The sequence below is a fragment of the Haliotis rubra genome, unplaced genomic scaffold (genome assembly GCF_003918875.1).
Source record: "Haliotis rubra isolate DU_JTF1 unplaced genomic scaffold, ASM391887v1 Scf201, whole genome shotgun sequence".
In the NCBI taxonomy this organism is placed as follows: Eukaryota; Metazoa; Mollusca; class Gastropoda; order Lepetellida; family Haliotidae; genus Haliotis; species Haliotis rubra.
Window position 1 is genome coordinate 651,363 of NW_025766015.1, and position 25,393 is coordinate 676,755.

At 37.7% G+C, this 25,393-nt stretch overlaps 1 protein-coding gene across 9 annotated transcripts in view; it reads right to left on the reverse strand.

Moving 5' to 3' along the window:
• Window positions 1-463: 463 nt before the first annotated feature.
• The window catches only part of LOC124275700 (transcription factor SOX-13-like), a 262,079-nt gene continuing 237,149 nt past the window's right edge, over window positions 464-25,393 (reverse strand). For all 9 annotated transcript variants that reach the window (XM_046711335.1, XM_046711328.1, XM_046711334.1 and 6 more), the window contains 6 exons: window positions 10,620-11,221; window positions 10,079-10,283; window positions 9,786-9,956; window positions 9,360-9,465; window positions 8,962-9,104; window positions 464-8,468 (listed from right to left, as the gene is read on the reverse strand). In XM_046711335.1, coding sequence (XP_046567291.1) covers window positions 8,179-8,468; window positions 8,962-9,104; window positions 9,360-9,465; window positions 9,786-9,956; window positions 10,079-10,283; window positions 10,620-11,221 — 1,517 coding nt within the window. In that variant the 3' untranslated portion in view covers window positions 464-8,178. The remainder of the gene's footprint in view (window positions 8,469-8,961; window positions 9,105-9,359; window positions 9,466-9,785; window positions 9,957-10,078; window positions 10,284-10,619; window positions 11,222-25,393) is intronic.

Below are 25,393 nucleotides of genomic sequence, written 5' to 3' on the forward strand. Positions count from 1 at the left end.
GAGGTGAGGTGAAATTGGGTTTAACGTCGTGCTTGAAAATATTTCGCTCAATATGACGACGTGCATGCGTGTGTATGTGTATGTGCGGCTGCTTGTACTAGCCCAGACTGAAGCTGGTTTTATAGTGCTAGCCCACTGGGATACCACGCCGCAGTGAAGCATGAATACCCCACTCAGACACATTATACGCTCAGTTTTGAGCTGTCATTTGTTGGACATAATCATTAAAGGATTAAATCAGTGTTACAATTTTTATTTCACCTTTTCAACAGTACAAATACATACAAAAAGCCCTGATACGTTTTTTAATGTGTATATGACTGATGTGCCAGTAAATAGGCAACTGACTCACGGTGACTGGTATTTGAACTCAATCATAAGTTTATACACAGGTTTAGTTCAAGTAGCTGCCACACTAACAACCAACATGACAACTTACAAACAGCAACACAAACACATTATGTATAATAAAAATGATTTATTCAATTTTTGCACAAAAATTATCGTATCAAATCTATAACTTACAACTATACGTTATTAATCTTAAGCACACATAACATGTTCAACATTGGATACTTAACATAGAGAGATGACCGCAACAAAAGTCCGCCATCTTGGTGAAGTTGAGGCTATCAGTCACATGATTGATATGAAGGGTGTTGATTGGTCGATAACAAAGGATTGTGGGATATGATGTAACATTCAAGATATGGTTTGTTAATTCTAACATAAGTTTGGCATGAAGTGACAAATTAAACAATAGAATATATTTAAGATTACAACTAAACTTAAACAAATTTAACATTGATGAGCAGTTTTGTTCAACTGTAAACACTCAATCATTTTAGTTTGAAAGTTCACTGGAACATCTTGCCAGATCTATTCTTATATGATTTCTACTGACAAAAATGTACATCAACATGACACCATGACGTAAGTATCTAAATACTTATCTAACAAAGATAAAAAATGATGTTGATCATTTATCTTTTTCACTTGCGATAAAACTGATCACGACTAAAACAGGTATACCCTGCATTTTGACATTGAAATAAATTATGGAAGTATGATATGAGAAAGAAAAAACATCAGTTGTGATTATTATTGCTCTGACCATTTGTTCGTTGTGCTCGCGGCTGTCTACGTACGCAGTAAGCCATTACAATGTATCCCAATACGAACTTCTAAAATATATATTTAAACATCACTAAAAGTGAAATGGAAATCTAAAATACTCTATCCATTACAAAAATACCTGGTATATGAAACTACAGCAGTTTATACTATACTAAAGAAAAGGTATATTCCATAGAGTTTTCTCACAAAATGTATTAAAATAACAATCAAGAAATATTACCTGTAAGTGGCCCAATCTAGCACTATTACTAGATCTACAGTGGAAGGCAAGTTTAATTTTTTGATTGTAAAACTATCAAATTTAGAGATATAGGTATATGTCCAGATTCATGGGTAATGTTTCATATTTTAAAGGGGGACTATGCTCACATATGGGAAGTTGCAGCAAGTTAAGGACAATTATTTTACAACTTGTTTGAGTAACAATTATTTATACACTGATGTAAACATAATGTTTATCCTGACTACATAGAGACAAAGTCGGTTTTGCAACAATTGAAGCATTTTTACCTATAGAAAACTGATAATAGGATCAAGAGATTAGTCCCCCTTTAAGAAACAACTTATACAGTAACCTTCCATTTCAACAAGAACAAAACTGTGTATTCAGTTCCATTAAATATATTTGGCAACTGGATTGAGATTTCAGATATACGAGGTATTTGCTAGGCTATCTCGTTGATTGCCCTAACACTGGAAGAACAGGTAGTAGCACTCATAGTTGCTTCTCAAAGTTTAAACATTCAAAAATTAAGTACACCATTGAACATTGAATTTAATACACAATTCAGGGGAGACACAAGAAAGGCTCACAATTTGAAGCTGAACACTTTTTGGATAAAAACTGAAAACAAGTCATCAGGAAAATGCAAAATAAAAATAAAATTTTCTGTTATTTGGGACAGATATAGTTCTTGGGCTCAATCAAAGGATCACCCAATCAAAGGATTACCCCTGTGAGTACTGACTTATAAACTTTGGATATTGAGATAAATCATTTGGCAGTATTTTAAGTAGAATATGCATGTGACCTTTCATCTTGGTGACCTTTTACTATAAGCATTGTTCAATATCTAAATATATGACCTTGACACAACCTGTATAGATTAAATCACACTTATTATGCTTAAGATATAAATAAATTAAAACTTATTCATGATAATATTATAAAGCAATGTAGCATTCTTTAAATCAGATCTTAGCTTTACATACGAGATTCCACGGACATAACTGTCAAGATTTTACAGTTTTTCATTATGCAGTATATTATTTCAGATTAGGTAAAAGAATGAATTACAAGATACTTATCCAACATGTGATTGATACTGGTAACCAGTTGTCACTTGCCTTAACTTGACCCACTTGTCCAAGAAATCAATTGCTAATTTTAAGAAATATAGGAATTGTATTACAATTTAATAGAAGCTGGATGAAAATCTTTCAATTTATTAATTATGATACATCATAATAAAATGAATTATTTATGTTTAAGTAATTTTGTCAGCCCATTACCCAAACAAAATACCTGTGAGTGAAAACGTTAGAATTTTGCTATTTTCCGAACTAAACCTAGAGCTGAGCTGAGCTATAGAATGGAACATTGGTGACAGAGATGGGTCAGGTTGTCCAGTGGACTGAACTATGTTGAAGTTGGGGTGGAAGGTAGCTAAGATGGACTGTTCCATTATGGACATATGGGTGATGAATATTTGATAGGATGAACAGTTAAATTTGACAGGGACTTGTGTTTGAGATGAGCTGAATCGGAAGGAAAGGATGATGAAGAAAATGGTGATGTTCCTTTCGGATGAACCATTATGAACATAGGGGTGTCAGGTCATTTGAATGGATCGATCCATAATAAACTGAGGGAGGACAGGTGGTTTGAATGGATTTAACCATAATAAACAGAGGGGCAACAGGATGGTTCCAGTGGATCAAACCATTAAAAACAGAGGGATGACAGATGGTCTGTGGTTCAGAACATGCCAAATGTCATGGTATCTTAATCACTACTAAAACGTTCAAGAAAAATCATGAAACAGAGGCTCTACAATAGCACATATCAAAAACTGGGATAAAAATTAAAAAGAATATAACTTAGAGACAAAACAACTACATCTCCTAGCATAATGAATGCCCCTGGGGGAGTTCATTTCTGTCATAGCGGTAGAAGCGGACACACAACTCAAAACTCCAGTCTCCCTTCCGACACTTTGATAAACAGTCCTTCCCTTTGGATCTGGCACTGAAGGTTCCATGTGGAGGTTCGTAATGTAATGTGGAGTTCAAGCAGCCTAAAGCTAAACAATAATGACCGGACTATTAGTCTATACTCCCACTCTACGCAGGGTCGTTGGTTTCAAATACAATACAGTATTAATAAGAAATGCACAAGTAAACATAACCCTTTGAAACGCTCAAATCGTCACCTTGATGCAATAGCATAATGTAAAAAAGAAAATATTCCAACTGAACAAGTTTATGACAAATAACCAATAATAAAATTGAGCAAATTTGTGACAAATAAAATGATATTTAATGATAGTCATGGAATTAACATTCTGACAGCATTGTGTGACAGTAAACGCTGGAGAAGGAGAAGGATGTAGGGAGTGACAGCAGTAATTTCGCGGACAACAGAATGAAGCTTTTATGGGGATTTTACCAAGGGAGCCAGGAATGTGTTTTCAGAAGGAAATCCACTAAGTCACAATGATGGGGAAGAGGAATCGTCACTACGACAAGAGCAAAACAAAGTTTTAATTTCACCAGTCTCAAATTTCCACATTGAAATGAAAACACTGATGTCTTCAAAATCTTTTTTAGTTTGTCGTTTCAGATGAAACAGGTTTGTTCGAATGCAGGTACAAAATATGTAAATGTCGTTGCTCTTTCTTGTCAATATATAGAGTCTACAGGCACCAAAATCAACACATGCAGGTATACATTTAATGGTACAGTTGAATAGACATAAGAAAAAATAACACATCCGATAAAACGAGATCATCACCATGCACCCACCCACGTCAACAAAGTCATGTTATATAAACTCGTACGTCAATAAACAATTATGTTATAGGATTTAGCCCACAAACAGCGGACAGTCGTAGGGGCACAAACACCAATGCCCAATAAACACTTTAACATAAATACATGGATACAATTGTGAGCAGCATTGGCGACATACGACGTTGTCTATAGACATACACACCACATACCGTGTGATACATACCGTATCGTACAGGGACATACTTGTGTCACCTCGCACAGTCACAATAACTCGTTTCAGTCTTCTGAAGCCATTCCTAATTAATCTACATGATGATTCATATAGATATTTGACATTTTGTCTTCATAAATAATGGTCCTATGTTGATAAATAGTTGCTATGTCAAGACCAAGTGTCTAGTGGTTACTATGACGATTAATGAATATAAACATACTGATATGATACGAGCACAGTAGGTAACACGATAACTCTCGTCTCAGGATAACATACGGGTAATATAGTTCACTTAGAGTTAAAGTGTTAAAAACCTATGATAATATGACTTATATTCATTCCACATCTCAACACTAACAAAATACATATATTACAGGTATGGCTTCAAAATTATACCCATTACACATTATGTAGCAGTGATTGGTAACAAATTTATATTTCTCTTAAAAATATTTTTTTAATATTTTTAGAAGTAGATTTCGCAAGAGTTCTGATTCAGTATTAAAAACAGAACAAAAATTAAATTATGTTATGAATCTATTAATTTGTCATCAATCACAACTATCCATTTAATTGGAGTATTGACAATAGAATGTTGGTCCATGCCTTGAGACAGATGAATGTGAGGACAACCTACTTAATACATTACAGTTCCGCCAGTGTGTACGTACACCCACGTGAGTCCGACCACTGGCCAGTGCTCAACACCGAGGAAGACATGATTGTATCATACTCATAATACAGACATTGAATCTACTGTGTCAACTACACGAGGTTCGATTGACGGAAGACGGACAAAACTGCCTCTAGTAACGCAGGCCTCTTTCGAGATTCGCACAATACAGCAGGGACCATCTCTAGCATCTAATTAGTACAGCCCTGTGATCAGTGCGTTCCGTGCATTGTGACCTATGTACATGTTTCTATCACATTACAGATCTATCAGGGTTACCTCCCCTTACTGCTATCTCTAACACAACACATTTTGTGCACTGTCAATGCATTAATACAATAATCCAAATTTGGCACTTTTGTCGTTTATTTTATCATAATTATGCATTCAATCAATTTCTTCCAGAAACACACGATAATTGCGTCAATTCCGGAATACCACAGTAGTGATTGGTTCCATGCCAGTCATATTTACAGCTTCTTCAAAATAAATTGACAGTGCTTAAAGGGATTTCTCCCAAACATCCTCAAAACAAATTTACACGGCATCACACTCAATAAATCTTTCAACATGTGAAAACAAGTCAACAGAAACCAAGGCAGGTAACCCAGCTTAATCGTCATCTCCTAACAGCATAAGATTCAACAAAATTACTTCATAAGAGAAACTATCTCTCGCAGAGCATACTATACTGAAGAAAGACTCTAGGTTTAAATTCTACTCAAAAGGTAACAATCATCACACATATATGGCAAAGATAGGAAGAACTAAACTTTAAACAATCAGGAACCTTAACAAGGTAGATTTGGCACTCAATATTCTACAGTAATAAACCTTGCCCTCAACATCAGCAGCGTTTGACAACAGTGAAGTAGTGGATGTTTATGACTTAAATACAACAGCACCTCGCCTTATTACACCCGGTCCATCTGCCTGAGATATAATCTGTGTCCTCGGCAACTATCACTAACAAAGCAAAAACAAAACAAAAAGTCTGCGAACAAAAAATGTCAATGCCAGCGAAAATGCCTTGGTTTTTAAAACACTATGACTAATTATCTGGAATACTATTTTGTTACTAAACTATAAACACTGTGAGTTGATAAACCACTTGTCTGAGTACTGTTCATGTATTACCAGTACCGACTGTAAGTATCACAACAACTCATGTTGAAAATATTATTAAGTACAACTGGGAAAGAAGGTTACACATTTAATATATCCTTATGGTAAATTTTTGTCCTCTTTTAATAATGTACTTGGACTTTTACAAATAATTCTAAATAATCATTTATTCTGAAAAGCACTTTTATATGTGCAAATATTTGATAATAAAATCATGTTATTACCCTTTTGAGAGGAAACAAAGGACTTATTTTTTTATTCTAATTTTTTTTTAAAAGTTTAACATATTATTAAATAATTAATTAATAATTTTTAATTCCCGTAATGGCTGAGGTATGAAGTGGTCACTGGAGCAGATGGACCGAGGTGTATCACAATGAATGGCAGAGGTCAACAGAGCTAAGCATGAACCTAGGAACAGGACAACAGCAATATGGACTGAGAGAGGGGGTGCCTCAATCTATATTGGACCCAGAATTACATACAGAAGGCCGTTGCCATCTTTACATGGTGTTGTAATACCATAGGCAGTGTTAGTACTCAGTACAGTGGTATAGGCCCATACTTACTGGTAGGTCAATAGTACTGTATACAGTATACATGGGATATAGTACTGCCAACAGTATTGTCATATAATACTGCTGTACAGTATCGTCATGTCAGTAGTACTGTATACAGTATACATGGGATATAGTACTGCCAACAGTATTGTCATATAATACTGCTGTACAGTATCGTCATGTCAGTAGCACTGTATACAGTATACAGACACTTTTAATATTGTATACAGTATTGTCATGTGATATAGTACTGTACACATGTTGTCATGTGATAATGATATAGTACTGTACACAGTATTGTCATGTGATATAGTACTGTGCACAGTATTGTCATGTGACAAGTACACTACACAGTATTGTCATACCATTTTGTACTGAACACAGTACTGTCATGCCATTAGTACTGAACACAGTATTGTCACGTGATACAGTACTGCATATAGTATCGTCATACCCTGTAGTACTGTATACAGTACTGTCATGTCAAAACTACACAGTATCGCTGCAGTATCGCATATGATGTCATTGTACTGCATACAGATCTGTATACAATGTCATATAGCGTATACAATGTTACACGTAACCATGGCGTACCAGTAATACAGTGATTCCACAACAGGAACACTTCTACACAGTGAGAGGATAGTATAAAGTTATGTGCTCTGATAGACAGAGTCTTGTCGAGGTGCGGCCTACTATGTCTATATACAGGCATCTAGAAGCGGGAGCTAGTGGCACGGTGGCGCTGACTGCGTGGATAACTGGTCAGTGAGTTTCGTTGGTCATCTTTCCTATTGCGGTGCCTGGTGCTTGTCCTGGAATTGTCATGGGCACAGACTCTGCTGGGATATAAGTCTGAGGAACAAGGACGTGTGTTGCAGGAGTTCATGGCACCATGAATTCGTTGGATGTTGTCATCCCTTCTGATGGGACCTTATCAGCACAGTGAGATGTGGGGAGACTTGGAGTGGAATATGGACTCAACTTGCAGCTAGAGGTGTGAAGAATTTTGGTTTCAAGCTTCGATGAAGTCTGTAGAAATTTCTCCAATGCTGCCAAGAAGCCAGAAGTCTGTGAAGCAAGACCTCTAATAATGTTAGTCCAAGCACCTGTTACGACGGTAAGCCAAGCATGTGCTCTTTGCTAGAACCTGGGTCAAACCAACACGCTTTTTGGAGACAGTTCAAGCACAACTCTGGAGATGTCGTCCAGGGCTGGCTTCATCTCTCCAAACACTGTAGAATTAGGACAACAAGGTGTTCATATTTCTAAGCAGGTGCTCTGATGAACAATGGTCAGGTCCACATCTCCTCTGTGTGATGACCGCTCTCATCTCCAGGAGCAGCTTGAGGGGAGCAACCATTATGGACAACGCAGGCTAGGGAGTCTAAACAGATCTAGCACCATTGTTACATTATATTAAATATGCACTGTGGTAAACTACAAATCCTTGGGAACTATGTTGACGCAACCTCCTCTGTAACAGCACTGTTTCCAAAACTGGTGTTCGATGCATCAGTATACGAGGTGTCCATGCTTACATCGGAACCACCATCGATGTCGTTCATGTCACCGTTCTGAAGATGTTCCGAATCCCAGCCAGAGAGTTTATCGTCGTGTATGGAATTACCGTTGTTAACAGGGGAACCGGCTTCACCATTGCTTAGGCTGTTGTTTACTGGAGAAGAAGATTTCAAGAACTGGCTGGGATCGAAGTTGGAATTGGAAGGCCCTGTTCCTTCTGAAGCTGAAAGAGAAATAGCAACCATTGTAAATACTGAATGCAGAATTCTGAAGCTGTTACTGAATGTTCGATTCTAGTATCAGCCACGAGTCCATCTGTTCAATAAGGCACATATCCCCTTGTTCAAGACTAGAGATGGTCACTAGTCCATCTGTTAGAGACTATATGACTGACTCCTCTGTCTAAGACTAGATACAGTTTGGAAGAAACATTTACACAATCCCTGTTATGGGTGTGCATTTTGAATTCTGGTGGTAATGTGACGATTTTACAACCCTTCATTACATGTAGAGTTATCTCCCTTTGACTTACTAACCACCCAACTGGTGACATTTAAAACAGCCAACACTCCCTGACTAATGTGTTGATTTGGGAAGACTTCCAAAACAAACACTACACTCATGCATTATCACTTTGGGCATTGTCAATAGATAGACAAAGAGATTTTAGCAGACATTTAGATTGTTTGATAATATCACGTCTTATAAGCACTTACATAGTAAACCCTCAACATATGTAGCTCCAGATTCTCCGTACCACACCCGTCTAACATCTTGCCTCCGACTCCTCATCAACGCTTTATATTCGGAGATTCTCAGCTTCTTTCCATCAACAATACATGTACGTTTAGGCCTTGGTCTGAAACAACAGTTCAGCAAATATGAAAAATATGTTTCTTTCAAATAGCTATATTAATGCTATAGTTCACTGATACTTGTGTAAAGATTTTTTAAAAAAACAGCATTCCACAAACTGGCATCTAATTGTTACCATTTCTCATGTAACTGACTGAATTAATAAGAAAGATAATTCTTGTACACATATCAAAAATATGTTTACAGATCTGAATATATCGATGTTGATAGGATGCAAGTTGTGTGGAAACTATCATACCTGTATCTGTAATCAGGGTGAGCCTCCATGTGGAGTTTGCTGAGACGAGATTGTTCCTCATAATATGGCTGTTTCTCTGCATTGGACATCGCCTTCCATTTCGCTCCTGGGGGAAACAAGGAAACACATTTAACATCATACAGAATACGTTGATATGTTTCTGCAATGGAGTGAGTTTAGAGTCATGCCAAATCAGCAATATCATTGCAGGGGACACAAGAAACCGGCTTCAAACATTGTAACCATGTGGGGAATCGAACCCTGGTCTTTGGCGTGATGAGCTGAAGGCTTTAACCGCTAGGTTAGCCACCCTATCCCCACTTTCTGTAATTGAAATGGGAAGGCTGTGACTACCTACCATGCCGTGTCTTGGCCACTGAGTGAGTGACTGAGTGAGTGTTAAAACCTGCACAGTTTATTACATACCTAGTATTTTGGAGATGTTGGAATTGTGCATATCAGGGCAGGCCTTGAGGATCTTGCGTCTCTCTTCTCGAGCCCAAACCATGAAGGCGTTCATTGGCCTCTTTACGTGAGGTCTCCCTGGCTCGTTCTTCTCACGCTGTGCTCGGATAATCTTTGCACCGAACATCTTACCTAAAATTTATAAACACAAGTTAGATAAAACATCTTGATCATAGAAATTAAATAGTTAGCAAGATAATATGAATGGAACTTTGATGCCAAAACCAGATGTTGGATAATGTTGAAGAACTCACTCTGTAGATGCTGAACGTAGTTCTGGCTGTCATCGCTGGAGATGGGCATGTTGGGGGTGTCCTTGGCGCCACTCAACTGGGTGAGTTGCGGCATCGTCGGGGATGGCGTGCTTGCATAGAGCGGTACATGGTGAAGACCTGGGAACACTGGACCACTAACTGATGCCGCTAGTTGCCGTGCCAATGCTTCCTGTACGTAACTCTCCTGGGAAGAGACCGAAAATGTACACATTTTTAATATGTCTCAATCTTAGATATTCAATGTCAGGCAATAGATATATACTTCCATATTGTCAATAACTGAATAATTACTTTGCAAACAAGTTATATTTGAGACAGTTAGCCCAAAGTTTGCGTCTAGTAAAAAGTATTTAGCTCTATAGCCCAGTTACTAAGGAGTCCCTGCTACGTAAAAGGGCATGGAAGAACATATTTGGACTAGTAGATTTAAATTTAGATTTAAATTTTTGGTACAAACAGCAAAATGCTAAATGGTTCCAGTAGTGACTGCAATGTAATGATTATTTTATAATTTCCTCACTTTTTCACTTTCGGATGGCGACTTGGCGCCATTGAGTGTGTGAGCATGTCCTCCGAGCGTGAGACCGGGGTAGTGTGCTGGGATGCCCAAGTATGGGCTTGTGATGTACTGAGCAGGGATGCCAAATGGGGATCTCAACCCAATCAGTGACGAGATGTCTGTTGTTGGTGGTGTCTGCGCTGTTGGCTGCTGATGTTGTTGCTGGTGTTGTTGCTGATGCTGCCTTTTGTGATTGCTGTGAGCGGGAGGAGGTGTGACAACTGGCTCCCTCTTGATAGACCGACCATGAATCACACCCAAGTGGTCGTCAGACAATCGGTCAAATTTGGCCTCATGCTTAGGTTTGGTCAGGTTGAGAGGTGCTTCTTGGTCTGTGTGGTTCATTGGCACTGCAATGTGTCCACTGGGCCAACAAGGAGTTGAACCCAGGACTGGCATGTGGGGGCTGGTCTGTCTCATAGTGGGTGGAGAGGGCAGGGTGTGTCGAGCCTGGGGATAGGGTGAGGTGGCCAACTGGGGAGACGTCGAAGACTTGTGAGGCTCACTGCCTTCCGGGGAGGAAGCCTTGGGAGAGGTACGGGCCTGGTTCGGTACTGACGAAACTGAAACATAAGCACAACTGTCATCATTACACTTCTAGCAATGATTAAATTTAGCAGTATACGATCTAAAAATAAACATGGGCAAATTATCGTAGGTCAGTTACAAAAGTATTATCAGGAATAAGTTGCACTTCAACCTCATCTGACAACATGCCAAATGACATCATTATCATCATCATCATCATCATCATCATCATCATCATCTACAAGAGGTACATGAGCTGAAGTATTAACTGGAATAAGTTGTACAACAACCTCATCTGCTGACAACAAGCCAACAGAAGCCAGGTGCAGTTGATGTTATAATGCCAGCTTTTAAAGCAATTTGCACTTGGTACACTGTCATGAAACGCGGATCTCCTGTATTGTGCAAACGGAGCAGTGTTCCAACACATCATCAACAGGCAGCAGCGGCAGTGATGATGACCATGGTATAACATATGGCTCGGGTGCAGTGCTGTACAAGTCGTGTTTATGTACCACAAGCGTACATTAACAATGGTACATGAAGCACCAGCTACCCTTGTGAGGAGTGCGCCTTTGAGTGATGGGTCATTAGTACCCAACATTACAAGACACTGCTTTGATGGTGGATATGAAAGAGGAAGCGTCTGATAAGGAGCCCTCATAAAGTCTTGGGAACATGTGATATCAATCTGTATCAGCCAGCTACAACACTGCTACATTGTTGCCACTGCCAAGGGAGATACAGTGTGGCATCTACATTAAAACACTACATCCCCTACATCAACAGCAACTATTTCACCAACAGCAACAATAACTAGCCCCACTGGTATCAGTCCCAAAGCTACTATTGCAATTGATGTTAATGTTGCTACTGCCATTCCTGCTTTTGTCACTATTCCTGCAGTTGCAACTATTTCCATTCCTGTCACTATTCCTGCTGTTGCCACTATTTCTATTCTTGCTGTTGCCACCATTGCTATTCCTGTCACTATTCCTGCTGTTGCCACCATTGCTATTCATATTATTATTCCTGCAGTTGCCACTGTTTCTATTTTTGCTGTTGCCACTATTTCCATTCCTGCTGTTGCCACTATTTCTTCCTGCTGTTGCCACTATTTCTATTCCTGCTGTTGCCATTATTGATATTCCTGCTGTTGCAACTATTTCTATTCCTGCTGTTGCCACCATTGCTATTCCTGTCTAAATTACTGCTGTTGCCACAATTGCTATTCATATTACTATTCCTGCAGTTGCCACTGTTTCTATTTTTGCTGTTGCCACTATTTCCATTCCTGTCAATATTCCTGCTGTTGCAACTATTTATATTCCTGCTGTTGCCACTATTGCTGTTCCTATTACTATTCCTGCTGTTGCTACAATTGCTATTCATATTACTATTCCTGCTGTTGCCACTGTTTCTATTCTTGCTGTTGCCACTATTTCCATTCCTGTCACTATTCCTGCTGTTGCAACTATTTCTATTCCTGCTGTTGCAACTATTGCTCTTTCTGTTACTCTTCCTGCTGTTGCATTACTACTGCTGCTGCTGTTGTAACTCCATCATCATATACTACACATCCAGGTTTCTGCAGCAGCTCCAACCATACCCTCCTATTACTAGTTGTTACTCTCTACTGTTCCACATGTCAACAGCTCTAATATCACTAGCTAAGCAAGAATGTCTTCTTTATTTCTCCAGTGGAACAAGATGTCTAAGCGAGTACCGACAAGGACCATGTTCCGTGAGATAACCACTAAACACCTCAAGTTATCAAAACACTCACAGATACACAAGCAGATAAGGCAAAAACCAAGGTCTCGGCCATCGTGCATCTTCCACGGTTCAGCCAACCCAAGAACAGAATCCACTTTCTGCTAATGCCACAAATGATTCTGCTTGCACTCCAAGCAGAACATAAACATCTTATTATTATTTTGAAAGACGAGCAAAAACTAAGCCCTTCAAATTTTCATAAGCTTAGGACGAACCATAAATTTGCACTAATTATTTCAAACAAGGACTGCAGTTTGAAAACAAAGATTTCTTCTAGTTTGTCTGCTTGTATTTTGCCATTTTGTGTTTTTTCTTTTCTGTTAGTTTTCCAGTTTTTGGTGAGTCAGTATACACAGTTCCGGTGTATGAAGTTGTTTTGTGACAGCTGGGATGAAACACGAGCAGACAGATCAGCAGCTGATTGGCTAGAAACAACACTCCCTCATCCAATCATCATATCATATGTTCTTCTTTAAATACATCCTGCTTTTTCAACATCGTTGACACTGTCATTTGCCTAACTGAAGGACTTAGGTTCCTATCTCTCCAAACAAAACATGTTTCTTGTGTCAAACACACATCTTGCTTGTTATACAAATTCACACGGGAGTTTTTTCCACAGACTTTTTTACCATGGCACTTTTACAAAATACATAAACAAAGGTGATTGTTTCACCATCTCAGAAGTCTAATTGGACTGTGTTTAAGACGAACAGACATCCTTTAAACATTTTGAGTGCACAATGTAGATGTCTTACTCTCTGATCAAACCCGCCATTGAAATGCCCAAACCAGTTGAAAAGAAACTTTTTACAATTTTAGGGGTAATTGATCATATTTATGAGCCAAATTCACAGACTACTCCACTGGAGCTTGTTTATTTCCGATACCCAAACAAAGCATATACTGTTTTCCTGTCACTATAATGATCTTGCCTTCAATTTATGATATATTTTGTTTATTTTCTTTAAGACAAAAAGAAAATTGTAATCCAGCCCAAATGACTTGACAGGCCTACAGCGGCCATTCTTTGGGGGAAGAATTAACATATGGTTTTGTCGCGAGACGATTCCTGTTCTTAACAAAGGCCAATTACTCCGTGTTTATGGATAAAGTTGAAGCAGAACAAACATCAAGAAGCAGCTACAGGCTTATTGTGGTGTGTTTATGTCGTGTATCCTATTTCTACCATACCAACACATCCTGTCAGGAACAGTTACCTAACGTTAAACTATTCCCCTACTGCTTTCAATGACAAGTACAGACTGTACAAACTATACAGGCATTATTGACTTTACATTTCATCTGTCAAACCGCCATGATTTCTACCCATATGCTTTGCTCGTACAAAGACACGAAATTTAATGTCCTAATTCACCAGCATACAATGTCATTTTCATCATTTGTTAATTCCTAAGCGTATTGTTACACTTACTTTTTTGACAAAATCAACATCAATTTCCAAAAAGAGGTCTTAAACCAGCAGGGCATAAAACGATTTTGTTTGGCGGCTATATGTGCAATATGCAAGTCATCTAAAAATATCCTTTCTTCCACATACTCGGAATCACAGAGTGCATTTCTGATGATGGGTTTGCAATGCCGGATGCTTCCCAAATGATGCATGCAAATGAAACCGTATTGTTTCCAAAGGCCTTCACAAGCATACCAGATTCAAGCATATTGAATTTCAAAGGCAAACAATACCCATTTCAAGCAGGTCTTTTTGGGGCCACCTTGCAGGATCAGATCTAGGAATTGAAACCGAAGTTTGAGCAGCAACTTGAAGAACAAACACTTCTAACTTGGCAGACAGGCGATACAAAATAACACTTTTCAAAATTTCAAATTTAACCTCTTGTGTTGAGATTTGTTTTGAGAGAAATCATGAGAAGGGGAAGAAAAATACAGCTGGCCGGCAATTAGAAAGCTGGGAATTTCAGAGACCTGGTACAGTCCCCAATTCCTGCAAGTGGACTGGCCAATCTGCCATGCCATGCTGACAAAACACATTAAGTTAAAGTGCTGGTGTTTAGATAGGCTCGGCATCTACAAAACACATGGTTGGATTTGCCCTACTGTTTTCCATACAACAGGCTATTATAGTTCAGATCAACTGATTCCGTTCCTCAGCCAATGATGTCACTGCTTACATGAGAAATGTTCTCGAAATGCTTCTAGCCTTATCTTGACTAGGGCACTCTGAGATAAAACAGGCGTATTTACCAAAGATTTTTCCACCGTTGATTTAAATGTACCTTTCAGGAATAACGTAACTGGGCTATAAAGATTGTATGTGTCGTGTTCTTTTATGATATGTGGAATATATGTTTCACCAAGTGGTGGAACAGACTGTTGACATGGGGGCCATTCCACAAATCCTCCTTCATCTTACACTGTCGTAAGACGGGAGGCAGTCATAGCAGGGGGATCAATTTGTGCTGACATTGGCCCATTTCGCTGCGCAATCATTGTCTTACTTACACTGTCGTAAGTCGTATGTTTAGGCAAGAGTTACGATAGTTGTAACAGTAAAATTGACTGGTGATGACTTGGCCGATTCCACATAGTTCATTTGTATGATTCTGACAATTCATGTTTACGAGTCAGTATCAAGTAGCGATGATACCATCTTACACTGTCGTAAGTCGGGAAGGTTACGACAGTCGAAGGATGATCAATTGGTGTGGAGTTGGCCATTCCAAATAGTTCTGACATTTCATGTTTAAGATTCAGTATCAAATAATGATGATACTAAATGTTTGTGAAAAGGTCCCAAAACACAGTCATAAGTGTTTAAGAGGTTTTAACCCAACTTCAAACCATTATAATCAAGGATTCAAATCTCAAATACAACACTTATCCTCCCTCCCCCTCATGAGACTGCACAACACAGAACGTCTACATCTGATTTTAAATCTTCTAGAATTACACTCAACTTCTGTTTGAAACTCAGTATGAAACACATACAAAATCTCCTGATTAAACATGACTGTGACTACCAGCAGGTTGATGGTTCCTCCATAACACCTCCCCTCCTTCACTAATATTGTTACAGTGGCAACATTCAAACAGCAACAGCCATGCCAACAAATTCCTAATCATTAAATATGAAACAACATAGGCATGGTCATAATGGCAAAACCATCTTGACGCTGCCGCCAATGGGTCAGAGATGGTCTTTGACTACAAAATAATGGTTTGGCCATTCTCAGAAAATGTTTTTGTTAGCGTTTCCTGTTTAGAAAGTGTTTAAATAGTGTCAATCAGTGCTTGTCGAGAGACACTGACAGATTGAGTCAAACTCCAGAATGACTTTTACCTGGCAGGAATCAAGCTTGTTACAAACGTCACATTGTGAAAGCCGATTTATTTTCTCTGTTAAGTGTTCAATTACGAGTCAGTCGGGGATAAAGCCAATGAATGGCATCGCAATGAACATGTCTGATTTCATCCTGACTGAAGACAAAGAGCGTGGTGGCACGGTCGATCGCCTCACACACTACTTCCTGATTGCCGCTAGTCTCAGATATTCTTGGTAGTTTCCCTATTGTTATCAGTTTTAACCCATCTAAGACTTCCTTCATACAAAGGATTTTCAATCTACAACCCACCTTCAATCAAGGATAAAAAAAAAATCAAAATGACTGTGATTTGGCATTTCGTATGCCAGAGACAAGAAATGGATTTGTTGTACAGTTGGTTATCAAAAAACCTTTGATCATAAATGCCACGCATTGTACGAGCTTATTTTCAGGATGAGCATTACTAGACTCCATTTGGGATACAGTTAACAACAGATTTAAAAATAGTATACAAAAAGGGTGTACAAAACCTAATGAACATGATTAAAAATTGTTTCAATCAAAACGACAAAATAACAAACATGCATTACCATGAGTATTTAGATTTAGTTTATATAAAACCAACTGGTTATTATGGTGTTTACAGTGGTGGAGCAGGTACTGTAAAGGCTAGGAGATGTTGTGAGGAAACAAGCATTACCATGAGAATATAGCTTTAGTTTATATAAAACCAACTGGTTATTATGGTGTTAACAGTGGTGGAGTAGGTACCCTATAGGCTAGGAGATGCTGTGGGGAAACAATAGCGTAGCATCCTGCTAATTAGTGTCAGTCGTGGCAGCTAGTATTTGGTTACGTTTGACAGCCAACTGATTTCCTGAAACAACTGCTATCCCTAATTATTCACCCCAAATGGGAGGGGGAGCAGAATCCGGAAACCTCTTTTCTTTAAACAATAAGCTTACTTTTTTGCAACAAAAGAAAGGAAACAGTGTCGCCAGCCAGGAAAGATTTAAAGTTTTGTTTTTAGAAATGTCTCAGATTTGTTGGTGTAAGTGTTGCCGATATGACACAGTGGTAGTTATTGCTTGAAGACCGATCTCTTGAATATTAGGACTAAAATAACTGCATGAGCAGTCAAGTAGCAAGTAATCTGATGACAATTAATATTCTACTAAATTTGAAACAAACTAGAGACAGAAAATATAATTTGGCCATCAAAGTAATCTGAAGCTTGCTCGCCATGACTAATACCCACCACAGCTTGGTGAGTAACCAGGAGCTCTATTAGTGTCCACTCAGGCAGTGACAGGACAGATATTGAATAATAGCCTGCTTCACATTCTTCTCTTAATTAAGCTTAACGAAGCCATGACCGACTGCAGTAATTAGAAATTCCATAGGAATATTGGACATTGCAGTTAGCCAATACTGCAATTACCATTTGTGGCACCGATGGTATTCTTAAACAGGTGGGATGAGTTCTGCTAATCTGAGCATGTTTCCGCAGACAATTGAACTCAGCCTGTCTAATTCTTCCATTCTTCACCCCCTATGCTCAACCCTCAAACAATCAGTCCTGATGACTCACACGTCCATGCAACAAAAGTTGCCAATTTGAAACCATTCAGATCCCCTTCCTCCAATTATTCCGCATTACCCAAGAACAATACCACATTGTATCTTCAGCAGATCATTACTAATGTGCCATTCAGCTTGTAACAATATTAAATGCTGAAACAAAATAATCAAAGAATCATTGATTTAGTTCTGGATTTAACAAGTATTCCCATTTCTTATCCATTCCCCTTGCCAGAGCCACATGTTCAAAATGGAGGGCATCGACTATACTTGTAGAGACAAAATCAACCAAAAAATCATATCCCTTTTTTTCAGATTTAACAATTTGCTTATCACTCAGCCACAAGGACATTTTCGACTATGGAGAGAAAAATATTTCCAAATAATATATTTTTTTCTGACTGAACAAGTTTGGAAACTCTAAGATGTCCATTCCACCTACAGGGATATGTTTCACCATGGAGGGACATCAATGATGTAACCGGAGTGACAATCACCCATTCCAATATTAAGAGTCGATTAGTGGCGTCTGCCTGAACGTTGAGATTTCTGTGTTATAAGGACACGGGGGCTGTTGGCATTAGCTGGCGAAAACTGATAATGAAGTTTCTCCATCCTTTTGTGTCCATATTTAGATGTACTGACACCTAATGAAGGCTATTCTAGTGGGGATTCCATCTGGATTGAATTTCACTCCATTTTGTTGCTATTATCAGTTGAGAACAGTTACTGTTGGGCGCCCTTTATTATGGGAGCAAGATTGGGATTGTGTGAGCCCCTCGCTAGATTGATGTATTCTCTGGGCAGGCAGGAAATGTTGTGGCGTTGATAGCCATGTGTTCCATCAAACACAATAGCGAATGCATCAAGTCGCATCATGCTTGCTTCATGGGTTAGCAGAGCTGCGAAAACCCCTGTCTCAGTGGTCTCGCATTCCCTGCTGTGCCATACTTTTAAAGTTGGGAATTGATCTTGAGAGAGTTGACAGGGAGCCCCCAGCCCTCCGATAAATCTATGAAGCCTTTTGTCTCTGGACAGATCTCTTCCTCTGATGTCATACACCATTAAGAGAAGAATGTCACCACACTCAATATCAACTGAAAGAAGATTTAGCCCTACCAATATTGCCCCCATAACTCTATCTTCCCATTCCAAAAATACATTTCCTTGATTCAAAATCCTTCCTCCAGCTGATACAAGTGCACCTGTTGAATGAACATACACGCACAGAATACAAGGAAAGTACAGGAATCACTGCCCTTCAATAAGTGTCATAAAAATTTTGAAACAGAATCAAAGACATGGCTGAAATGGATGTGGAAATAAAACTTGACACAGGGACAGTTTCTTGACTTCAACTCTCAGGAATTCTTCACGTTTCACAAAAACCCTTTGTCAGTTGAAAAGGAAGTCGTCCGAAATTCCTGGACAAAAAACTAGACTTTCTTCCCTTCTAAAACAAAATTGCCCCTTTCTGAATAATTGCACGACAGGGGTTACATTAGAGACAAAGATCACAAAGCAGTGTGTGGCTTATTCAGCAGGAAACAAAGTTTAGGCAACAGAATTCCTCCTGATATTATTTCTCAATGACTTGCAGATGGGGAGCCCACGGTGGGGGCTGCAGAGCCAAGCTTAGAGTGGAGATGCTTTTTTAAGAAGGTATCTCTCACTACAGAATGTCTCCTGTTTTCGCCAGATGGTTGCCGTATGTCACCCACGATCGTTCAGCTCAAGACCATGTGCAGAAAATCTGATCTAAACATTTGTACACTATTTTACTTTCCAAACATTTACCACTCGTGTATGACTTGTTTCTTTCTCTTGTCAATCCCATATGGGTTAAGTGTGCTTTGTTTAATTGTAAACATTATCTTAAACCCTGATTTGATACTTTTTGTAGGTACCATCTTGCACAAAATGAACGCTTATGCATTATCACGTTATTGCATTATCGTGCTGTCATATTATAGTCTCAACTCCAACTTCCAATTAAAATTCCTTTCAAGCAGCTAAATTTGAGATCATGGTTTTAAAAATATACAACATTGGCTCAAATTTCAGTAGAAATATCCTATGTGAGATTAATTTGTATATACAAGCATCCTGATAAAAGCCTACCAAAGAGACCAAAAATGGAGATTCTTCCTGATTATGCCTCTTGAAAGTCTTACATGTCAGATGCCAATCAAACCAAACACTATCTCAGCTTGATGAAACATAAAATGGACAGTGCTTAATCTGATCATCATGACGATGTCAAAAAACAAAACTGAAAACAATAAAACAATACAAATTGAAAAGTGGAAGTTTTTTGGTGATGCCTGACACAGTATGGCAATCACCAGCCCTTATCTGATCAGTTTTACAAAGTCATCCCTTGTCAGTGGTAAAGTTTTTAGGCGAAGAAAACACATGCTCGATGTTATCACCACAAAAAACAATCTTTCTTCATCATCTTTAAAGGTTTTTGGATGCCCCATTGCTCAGAACAAGACATATTCTAGAGCAGTGTTCTGTTACAATACATAAGGGGCACAAACATCCAGAAAGTTTTCGTATCAAATAACAGTTTAGCATGTAAAATGCTGTAAAAGAGGGGCATTTTTATAGCCACATAATTCCCACTTGCAGTAAGACTGAACCAACGGAACACATTTTGATATCGGTTTCCTCAAAAGCCTTTCAAGAAACCATAAATGTATGTATTTTAGTTATATACTCATAATATCATATTTTGTGAAAAGTAAGTGTTCCAACATTTGTGTGGATATGAGGAAATGTGATCTGTGAAAATATGACGCTTTAAAACATATGGCCCAGCTTCTGTTGAAAACAGGAGCAGTTGTTCCTATGATGTTTGCATACAGTGTTGTTTTTGTCAAATTCCCATAACGAATTGTTCAACAAGAAAAGCAGGACTTGTCAGTAAGAATATATCCCACTTGTCTGACGTAAAATAAACATTATATTGTTCCACCATGATATTTCATGCTAAAAATGAAATCCAATCAAAATGTCAAACAGAAAACTGTTTTCTTTTGATACCAGACCAGTTTACAACAGATAGACTTACAAAAACCCTTGATTAGCTCAAAATTACCCACAGCTAAATCGGAAGAACAGGAGACTATCATTCTGGTTCTGTGATGAACACATAAATTCAAAACTAAACGTTTCAAAAGTTTTAAACAAAAAATATGTTAAAGAGCCCTTAACTTTAAAGAGAAAATAGATTCTGGTATAGAATTGCCAGAATTTGGATATTATACATTGCCAGAACCAAAGGGCAGCCATTTTGAATGAACAAAGGGAAGTAACTCAAGTGTGAACCATATTTAATATACAGGCATTGGATTTCTTTGTATCAGTCATTCATCATTTAAGGGAATCTCAAAAAAAGAAAGGAATTGTGAAAAAGAGTGATTATGAGTTAAGAGGCGAACAATATAAACATGTAGGCATTCTGTTGTCTCCCTGTCACATGCGATAACATTCCGAGTAAGATTTATTTTACTTTATTAGCATATTTATCTGCGCTAGGGTAAGGCAAGGAAGAGAAGTCTGATATCACGGCTAGGAAAAGTTACAGACATTCTAGTACATTGACCTTGCTGTTTACACATGCTGCTCTGATAATGGCTTTTTAAACATCCGAAATATCTTTGACACTTTCCCTTATCAGTAGTCTCCCCTTTATTTCAGTGGTGTTTGAATCTAAACAATGCTGCCACTCAGGGCAAATTCCTACAATGATGCAAAGAAATATGGAAAAAGCGTCAAAGAAGGCTATTGAAAGAGGTGGAAGCGATCGTGTGTTGTCGAGGCATCAAGCGACACAACATGTGCAATGTGTGCACATTCATAAGTTCTTACTTTCACTACGACGGCAATGTGGGCATCCCGATAAGTAGAGAGTACTTGGCTAAGATAGTGCTGCATTGTTTTAGGACAGAAAACTGCTTTTTGTTTTGTTTTAAGAGGGACACGCCTAATGATATTATCAGAAGCTCAGGCAACTTCATTGCTCAGTATATTGAATTGTATCTGCCTGAAAACTAAGGACATCTATCTGAGGGACTCAGTAGGTTTAGGTCAGCTGCAGTGGTACGTATCAAATCATTGTAACAATAAATTGTTTTATATCTCAACTTGATAAATGGAAAAATAAAATGGTTTAGAAGTTCACATATTAGAATGCAGTTATGTTGTAGCCACAATTTAGTTTTATTTCAACTGAAATTAACCAGGATGTAATAAGCCATGTGTTATTAGTTTTATCTATACATTGCATATCACGTATTATTGTCTAATGTTGTTTTGAGAGGCACACAATTAAAATGGCAGAATAGTCTGTCACCTCTAACATTTGATTATCTCCCAAAACAACATCCCCGAGTATAAATACAAAACAGTTATGAAAATTATACGAACAAATCACTTAAAATCGCCATGATACCAGGTGCCTGCGCAAGGAATGGCAAACTGTTTCGTAAATAACAGGCAGCTATTTTCCCAAACAAACAAGTTTGCACCCCTTTGGTAAGTTCCTCTAGTGCATGAAGTCACAAGACGCTCCACAGTGGAGATATGAGTTAGAAAGAGGTTCATTTGTTCCCCCCATGAGTCATAGAGAGCTGTTGAGTCGGAATCATCATGCCGACATGGAGAGTGTGCATATGGTCTTTGTGGTCGGTGCTTATCTTCTCACTCCATACACCCTGTCTTGATATTAATTCTCTCCGCAGAGCTGTTTTATTCCCAGAGAGTTCCTCTATCAATGCTTGAATTGTTTGTCAGAAAATGAATATGATGAAAACTTAAGAGGGCGGATGATTAATTTTCCGTATGTTGTATTAATTTTTTTTCCTACTTTGCGATTGGGAATAAGTATGAAGGGAGAAAAAAACGCAACCATGTGTGCTGATAGTAAATCTTATATTTTCGACAGTCTTTGATGCTTTGGGTCCAGCATTCTGATGCTGAAGCAACTCCACCTTTTTCCCTGCCTCGTGTTTTCCTATCATCTAACATAAAAGAGCTGAAAACATCTCGAAGACATGGGTCACCTATAACATTGGTTAGCAACTGACGATCAAATACATACATAAGTGAGCTACCTCTGATAAAGTGAACATAATGATTATGACCGAGTCGGAAGCCATGTGTTGAGACGTCTACAGTTGTTGCATTGCTTCTTTAACATCCCGCTTCTTTCATCGTAATTAAAACAACTCGTAAATTAAAAGCAAAAAAGAAGTTAAAACTTTGACAAGAAAATCACAAATTTAAAATTAGTTGCGAGATTTATCTTAACTTTGAAGCCAGCATGTAAATTTGGCAGAATACATCACACTGTAAATCTTGAAGATGTAAAAACAGACAGCCTTTGCATACATTTAAAGACTTCCCAGTAAAAACTTCAGCACAACGATAACTGCATGGCATTGTAAGCTGAGCGTTTGTTGCTCAATGTGTCATCTTTCCATCAAAAAGCAGCTGAAACACAGCCTCTTTACATCACTTCAGCGACACCCTCAACACCAGGTTGGCCTTAGTGTGAGTGTTGTACAGTCTAGATGACTTGAACAGTCTCTCTCCTGAACACTTAACAGTAAACATGCTCTCAGCCAGATCTTTAGCCACATAATCTCCTCTGAAATCTTACATCCTTAAGTTTTCTGCATTACATATTAACATATTTCTGCATGATTAAAATTGACCAAATCTTATCTGTTTTACATATTAATATACTGGTATTTATGATTGCAACTGACCAGATTTTATCTGTATTACATATGAAGATATTTTGGCATGATTACAACTGACCAAATTTTATAAGTATTATATAAACACATTGAAGATATTTTGGCATGATTACAACACCTGACCAAATTTTATAAGTATTACATATAAACATATTGCTGTATGATTAAAACTGACCAAATCTTATCTGTTTTACATATTAACATATTTCTGTATGATTACACCTGGCCAAATTTTATATGCATTACATATTAACATATTGCTGTATGATTACATAAATCTTATTTACATATTAACATTACAACTGACCAGATTCTATCTGCATTACATATTAACATATTTTATCTCTATTACATATTAATATATTTCTAGATTAAAAATGATTAACTGACTGAATGTAACCTGCATTATAATATTTATGTGGAGTTCTATATGATTAAAACTCACCACATGTAAACTGCATTATATATTGATGAAAAGTTTTAAATGATTACAACTCACCAAATTTGATTTGCATTATATATTGATGAAAAGTTCTATATGATTACAACTCACCAAATTTGATCTGCATTATACATATTCAAATGCTTCAAAAAGACATATTCAAATTTATAACCCCAGTTATTTAAGAAAAAGGCCACAAAAAGCAAAGTTTGTTGTTCTGTATATTCCAGCATGAGAAAATAAACAGCAAAATATCATTTATCACTCTGTCATCATGCTTCCTCAAGCAAGTAAATATTTATTGCTAAAGTAGTTTTTTCCTCATTTGTATTAAAGTTGATTATGCATTGACATTGTATGCCAGTATAATAATGTATTTTACTATGCCTGAAACAGACCAATTTCCTTACATGTGTATTGATTTCGCTGTCAATATGCCAAGAATAACAGAAAATATTTTCAGGGTTGGTTTGATGTTGATTAAAAAACAATAACATGAAACAATGTACTCAACCAAAATATAAAGGGATATTACATTCAAGCCTAATAACAACCAGACACATCAACTTTAATTATTTCATTTTCACTTAAGTAACTTCAGGGTTTTGCTTGTCATGAAACAAGAAAATGTCTGCCTTCCCATAAAAGTCATAAAGTTGAAAATAGCATTCCTATGTTTATACCTATGAGCAATAATGTAATAATGATAAAACTCATTAATTTGAGAACGTGTCTTTTTTTTATTTAATTCTGATTTGTAAAAAATCTTACAGAGATGAATAAATTTGTTGAAAAGTTCCACCTGAATAACAAAATTAGAATGCTTAGGAAGATTCAATATTGTCTGATACTGCAAACATTTGACAGTGTTTATTGCATTCATCACAGTGTAATACATAAAATGTATCACACAGACAGGTATATTTGTGTTTAATTCTCTCTCGACAGTGAAGCTATTGCACATTCAGATAGACTCTGACACAATATTCACAGTGATATCTTGTTAGCATCCTTACCCAGAAACATCAAATATTCACCTCCCACTAGCATGTACCTTTTATATTCTCTATCCTATAATCATTTACTATTGATTAAAAGACAAATAATCTCCTATAACTTACTGAATATCCAATCCTCATCAAACATGATCACTTCATTACAATCAACAGGTACACAATGAGTTTCAGGATGCACACTAGTAAATAGGATGCAAATTTGAACAATAGTTGTTAACATCATAACCATTGCCCAGTGACCTCTAAACAGACCCACATCAAAGGAATGACACATCTATCCGTGCAACAGTCTACATTATCTTGCTATAGTAATATTGGA